Here is a 7,158-nt window from a genome sequence, read left to right on the forward strand (position 1 = left end):
CTTCTGTGTAGTTGTTTGAAGTTGAACACAGTTTGGAAAGGCTGCCGTTTTGTCCATTGGGGACTGTTTGTTTGGGCTTGTGTTGCGCGTGCTTGGTTTGTCGCGATCGGCAATTGTTTGGGCTGATTGGAGGACTGCGTGATGAGCAGTGGCCGCCGTTTGCTGTACTGTGCTGTTGTGTTGGAAATCGCATTGTGACTGAATCAATGTCATTGCGGATTGCATTGTGTGTGTTGCTCTGTGCTTTGGTGAATTGTGCACGTTGAAAGTTCACATAATGAGTGACTCAAATGAAATGGAAATTACGGAGAAGAGAACGGTCAAGCTTACAGCCAAAGCGCTGGCTTGCAAAATGGAAACTCTTCAAAAGCAATGTCAATCAAATGTGAAAAAAATGAAAGAGCTCTCACGTGAAATTAAAGGGCTCATGAAAAATGATGAAAATGCAAAGAAAGTGCAATTCAAACTGAATGAACTCAAACAACTGTATGAAAATGCAAATGCAGCACATGAGTCAGTGATTGTTTTACTTCCCAAAGAGGAAAAGGTAACCCAAAAGGAGTGGTTTGGACGCATAATAAAACACAACACAGACTTCATTGATGATGTAAAGACATGGCTCTCTGAGATTGAAAGACACTTTCAACAAGCAAGAAAGGTGACTGAAGATGTGTTTGCTGCACAATCAGTCATCTCTCCCATTCCACCTGAAGAGGGAGCACCTGTTGCACCTGTTGAATTAAAGGAAAATATACCACACTCTGATGTTCCAGCTGCCATTCCTTCCCAACAGAATAAAGCAATATCTGACATGCAGGATGAAATAAAGCCAAGTGACAGTGTGTCAAATATTACCAACAGGAGTCACAAATCACATTCTTCATGCTCAAGATTTTCCACCACCTCATCTGCATGCATCAAGGCTGAGGCTGAAATGGCTGCTCTTATTGTAATACAACAAATGCTAAAAGATAAACATGCCATAGAAGCACAAGAGGAGGAGCTAAGGAGGAAAAAGGAGCAACTGGAGCTGGATGGGAATCTTGCTGCTACAATGGCAAAAATGAAGATTCTTGGAGCCTCAAGTAGATCTGGTGTGCGTAGCCACAGATCAAGAGTGTCAGATGGTATGAACTCGTATATGGAGAAAAAACAACGTGAAAAGAAAACACAAATGATTGCCACTGCTGACGGAGACATTAATCAAACCCAATCTCTCTCCACAGTGCCAGTGACAATTCAGTCAAATACATTAACTATGGATGCACATGTTACAATACCAACAACATTGCCTGCTCCAAGCAATGGTGAACAGAGCAACATGCTTAACATCATGGAAAAGCAAAATGACATCACTGCATTAATGATTCAACAACAGTCTCTCTCTTTAATGCCCAAGAAGGAGATTCGTCGTTTTGATGGTGACCCACTTCAATTTCAAACATTCATAAAATCCTTTGAACACAACATCGAAAGCAAGAACCCAAACCCCACAGATTGTCTTTATTATCTGGAACAATATACCGAAGCACAACCAAGAGAAATGGTGAGGAGCTGCCTTCATATGACCGCAGATAGAGGATTCAGGAAGGCAAAATCCTTACTGCAGAAGCACTTTGGCAACGAGCATAAAATTGCTACAGCCTACATGGAGAAGGCTCTTTCATGGTCGTCAATTAAACCAGATGACACAAAAACACTACAAGCATACACTCTGTTTCTAAGAGGATGTTGCAATGCCATGGAAGATGTCAACAACATGCAAGAGCTCAACATGTCTGCTAACCTGCTAATTATAATTAAGAAGCTGCCATATCGACTGAGGGATAAATGGAGATCTGTGGCATGTGATTTTCAGGAAAGGTACAACCAAAGAGCTACCTTCAGGGATCTGGTAAATTACCTTGAAAAACAAGTGAGGATTGCAACTGATCCAGTATTTGGAGACATCAGAGACACTCCCACACCAAGCAAGGATGGAAGAGGTTTTATGTCAAAACCACCTCATCCAAAAATCAAAGGAAGTACATTTGCAACCACTGTGACAGTTGCACATGAGAAAAATGGAAATGGACCTAGGAAAATGGAGAGTTGGCCGGCTGTAAAAAGGTGTTTGTTCTGTGGAGGTGGACATGCTTTGGAGGTGTGTTTCCTATTGGAAAAGAAAGCACATCATGAGAAAATCACTTTCCTTAAAGAAAATGGAGCCTGCTTTGGTTGTCTGCAGAAAGGACACATGAGCAAGGACTGCAGGAAGCGACTCAGCTGCAACATATGCAATTTGAAGCATCCTCAGATGCTGCATATCCACCAAAGAAGATTTGAAATGGACAAACATCATCCTCAAACAAAGGAAGAAGCTGACATCAGAGCCATAGCCTCGGTACAGACAAGTGGTCTTACTGGGGCCGGTGAAGACAATTGCAAACTCTCCATAGTGCCTGTGAAAGTAAAGGCCAAGAAGGGGAATACAACAGTGCATACATATGCATTCCTTGACCCGGGAAGCACTGCGTCATTTTGCACATTGGGGCTAATGAATAAGCTCAATCTCCAGGGAAGAAAATCAAATATTCTTCTGAGAACAATGGGTCAAAAGAAGGTCGTTGAAACCAGCATTGTTTCAGGCCTAGAGGTTACAGGACTTCATGGCACTGATTTCTGTGATCTCCCATGTGTGTACACTCAGAAGACTATGCCTGTGCACAAAGGGAACATCCCACATCAAAATGACATCAATCAGTGGCATCATTTAAAGAATATTCACTTACCTGAACTGGACTGTGAGATTGAGTTGCTGATTGGCTCCGATGTACCAAAGGCTCTGGAACCACTTCAAGTCATCAGGAGTGTGGGAGATGGACCATATGCCGTCAAAACAATGCTCGGCTGGACAGTTAACGGACCTCTGGGAAGAAAAGAAGATGAAAGGAAACCAGAAGAAGCTGTTGAGAGACTGGCTGAGCAGAAAAGAAGACAAGATGAGGAAGAAAGAAAAAGGATTGAAGAAGAGAAGGTTAGACGAGAGGAAGAGCAGAGGTTGAGGAGCCAAGAAGAAGCTCTTGAGAGGTTGGCTGAGGAGAAGCGGAGACAGGCTGAAGAAAGAAAAAGGATTGAAGAAGAAGAGAAAGTTAGACGGGAGGAAGAGCAAATGATTTTGAGGAAGAGACAAGAAGAGGAGGAGCAGGTTAGGAGAGAAGAACAACAACAGCGTGAGAGACTAGAGGAGGAAAAGAAGAGACGAGAGGAACAAGAAAGAAAGAGAGTTGAGGAGGAAAGGATTAGGATGGAGGAAGAGAGGGTCCAGGAAGACAGGAGGAGAGAAGAGAGTATCAGGAGACAAGAGGAAGAGTGTAGGTTAGCCCAGGAAAAGAGAAAGGAAGAAGAAAGAATAATTGAGGAAGAGAAAGTGAGAAGACGGGAGGTGGAAGAATGTGAGGCAAAGAGGAAACTACAGGATCAAGAAAAGAAGCAACAGGAGGAAAGGATTTGGAAAAGGTGGATTAAGGAGTATCTTCCCCAACTGCAAGAACGACAGAAATGGTCCAACATAAGACGCAACTTCACACCAGGAGACATCGTCATCATTGTGGATGATTCAGCGCCTCGCAACTCCTGGTTGACTGGAGGGATTGTGGAGACCATTATGGACAAAAAGGGACTTGTACGTCAGCTTCGGATCAAGTCAAAGACCGGATTTCTGACCAGGCCCATCACCAAAGTCTGCCTACTACTGGAGGCAGCGGATCATTGACTGACGCAAACTGACTTTTGACCCCTTGACTTTGTTCCTGAACACTTGACTTTGATTAATCACTCTTTCCTTGGACAACGTATATCGGATTACAAATAATGAAGAAAGAAAATATATTTACATACTATGTTGATTGTTATGTCAAATTTGTAATTATTATTTGAAACATAATAATTAGGGGCCGGAATTGTAGGGGCCAAAATGCATATTTGGTCTGTTTGTTTATTGTTTATTTTGAAAGGTTAGTCACACTGTTTTGGAGCATGTCACTTCCGTTTGATTGACACATGGGTGTGGCTTAATCTATATACCTGGGCAGTTAGATCAGCGGAGGGGGAGAAAGGGGGTTAGTGGCGCACCTGATTATATTTTCTGTTTAGCGTCGTCGTCGTCGTCGTCGTCGTCATCGTCAAACAACCATGTTTGCATTCATCAATTGTCATTCGGTCTACAGCAATAAAATTCTCAAACTATATTCATTACCGGACTTGGATTCATTGTACGACGCGTAACAGCCTGGAGCCCACTTAAGCCTCTTCGCGGCCTTTTATAGGAAAACGGACGCTATAGACAATTTTTTTATTAATTTGATTTAAAAAAAAAAAATTGTAATTTGTTTTTAATATTATTTTTATTTATGTGCGCAGCAGGATGTGCGCTGCAGGATGTGCGCCCCACATAATTTGCGCCCCACAGGATGTGCAAGCACATTTTTTTATTAATTTGATTTAAATATTTTTTTTTGTAAAAATGTTTTAATATTATTTTTATTTATTTGCGCAGCAGGATGTGCGCCGCAGGATGTGCGCCCCACAGAATTTGCGCCCCACAGGATGTGCAAGGACAGTTTTTTTATTAATTTGATTTAAAAAAAAAAATTGTGATTTGTTTTTAATATTATTTTTATTTATGTGCGCAGCAGGATGTGCGCCGCAGGATGTGCGCCCCACAGAATTTGCGCCCCACAGGATGTGCAGGCACAGTTTTTTTATTAATTTGATTTAAATATTTTTTTTTGTAAAAATGTTTTATTTTATTTTTATTTATGTGCGCAGCAGGATGTGCGCCGCAGGATGTGCGCCCCACAGAATTTGCGCCCCACAGGATGTGCAAGGACAGTTTTTTTATTAATTTGATTTAAATATTTTTTTTGTAAAAATGTTTTAATATTATTTTTATTTATGTGCGCAGCAGGATGTGCGCCACAGGATGTGCGCCCCACAGAATTTGCGCCCCACAGGATGTGCAAGCACAGTTTTTTTATTAATTTGATTTAAATATTTTTTTTTGTAAAAATGTTTTAATATTATTTTTATTCATGTGCGCAGCAGGATTTGCGCCGCAGGATGTGCGCCCCACATAATTTGCGCCCCACAGGATGTGCAAGGACAGTTTTTTTATTAATTTGATTTAAAAAAAAAAAAATTGTAATTTGTTTTTAATATTATTTTTATTTATGTGCGCAGCAGGATATGCGCCGCAGGATTTGCGGCCCACAGAATTTGCGCCCCACAGAATGTGCAAGCACAGTTTTTTTATTAATTTGATTTAAATATGTTTTTTTGTAAAAATGTTTTAATATTATTTTTATTCATGTGCGCAGCAGGATTTGCGCCGCAGGATGTGCGCCCCACAGAATTTGCGCCCCACAGGATGTGGAAGCACAGTTTTTTTATTAATTTGATTTAAATATTTTTTTTTGTAAAAATGTTTTAATATTATTTTTATTTATGTGCACAGCAGGATGTGCGCCCCACATAATTTGCGCCCCACAGGATGTGCAAGAACATTTTTTTTATTAATTTGATTTAAAAAAAAAAATTGTAATTTGTTTTTAATATTATTTTTATTTATGTGCGCAGCAGGATGTGCGCCGCAGGATGTGCGCCCCAAAGAATTTGCGCCCCACAGGATGTGCAAGGACAGTTTTTTTATTAATTTGATTTACAAAAAAATAAATTGTAATTTGTTTTTAATATTATTTTTATTTATGTGCGCAGCAGGATGTGCGCCGCAGGATGTGCGCCCCACATAATTTGCGCCCCACAGGATGTGCAAGCACAGTTTTTTTATTAATTTGATTTAAATATTTTTTTTTGTAAAAATGTTTTAACATTATTTTTATTTATATGCGCAGCAGGATGTGCGCCGCAGGATTTGCGCCCCACATAATTTGCGCCCCACAGAATGTACAATCACTGTTTTTTTATTAATTTGATTTTAATATATTTTTTTGTAAAAATGTTTTAATATTATTTTTATTCATGTGCGCAGCAGGATTTGCGCCGCAGGATGTGCGGCCCACAGAATTTGCGCCCCACAGAATGTGCAAGCAAAGTTTTTTTATTAATTTGATTTAAATATTTTTTTTTGTAAAAATGTTTTAATATTATTTTTATTTATGTGCACAGCAGGATGTGCGCCCCACATAATTTGCGCCCCACAGGATGTGCAAGCACAGTTTTTTTATTAATTTGATTTGAATATTTTTTTTTGTAAAAATGTTTTAATATTATTTTTATTTATGTGCGCAGCAGGATGTGCGCCGCTGGATTTGCGCCCCACAGAATTTTCGCCCCACAGGATGTGCAAGCACAGTTTTTTTATTAATTTGGTTTAAAAAAAAAAAATTGTAAATTGTTTTTAATATTATTTTTATTTATGTGCGCAGCAGGATTTGCGCCGCAGGATGTGCGCCCCATAGAATTTGCGCCCCACAGGATGTGCAAGGACAGTTTTTTTATTAATTTGATTTAAATATTTTTTTTGTAAAAATGTTTTAATATTATTTGTATTTATGTGCGCAGCAGGATGTGCGCCGAAGGATGTGCGCCCCACAGAATTTGCGCCCCACAGGATGTGCAAGGACAGTTTTTTTATTAATTTGATTTAAAAAAAAAAATTGTAATTTGTTTTTAATATTATTTTTATTTTTGTGCGCAGCAGGATGTGCGCCGCAGTCTGTGCGCCCCACATAATTTGCGCCCCACAGGATGTGCAACCACAGTTTTTTTATTAATTTGATTTAAATATTTTTTTTGTAAAAATGTTTTAATATTATTTTTATTTATGTGCGCAGCAGGATATGCGCCGCAGGATTTGCGGCCCACAGAATTTGCGCCCCACAGAATGTGCAAGCACAGTTTTTTTATTAATTTGATTTAAATATGTTTTTTTGTAAAAATGTTTTAATATTATTTTTATTCATGTGCGCAGCAGGATTTGCGCCGCAGGATGTGCGCCCCACAGAATTTGCGCCCCACAGGATGTGGAAGCACAGTTTTTTTATTAATTTGATTTAAATATTTTTTTTTGTAAAAATGTTTTAATATTATTTTTATTTATGTGCACAGCAGGATGTGCGCCCCACATAATTTGCGCCCCACAGGATGTGCAAGAACATT

General features: G+C 39.5%; 1 protein-coding gene across 1 annotated transcript; it reads left to right on the top strand.

Moving 5' to 3' along the window:
- The first annotated feature begins 2,629 nt into the window (after nt 1-2,629).
- Nucleotides 2,630-4,196, top strand: LOC128436414 (golgin subfamily A member 6-like protein 22). Its single transcript, XM_053418162.1, has 2 exons — nt 2,630-3,894; nt 4,078-4,196. Exon 1 carries the CDS (start codon nt 2,696-2,698, stop codon nt 3,752-3,754), a length of 1,059 nt encoding a protein of 352 aa, XP_053274137.1. The 5' UTR covers nt 2,630-2,695; the 3' UTR covers nt 3,755-3,894; nt 4,078-4,196.
- The last annotated feature ends 2,962 nt before the right edge of the window (nt 4,197-7,158 follow it).

Source organism: Pleuronectes platessa, unplaced genomic scaffold (genome assembly GCF_947347685.1).
Source record: "Pleuronectes platessa unplaced genomic scaffold, fPlePla1.1 scaffold_26, whole genome shotgun sequence".
Taxonomy (NCBI): domain Eukaryota; kingdom Metazoa; phylum Chordata; class Actinopteri; order Pleuronectiformes; family Pleuronectidae; genus Pleuronectes; species Pleuronectes platessa.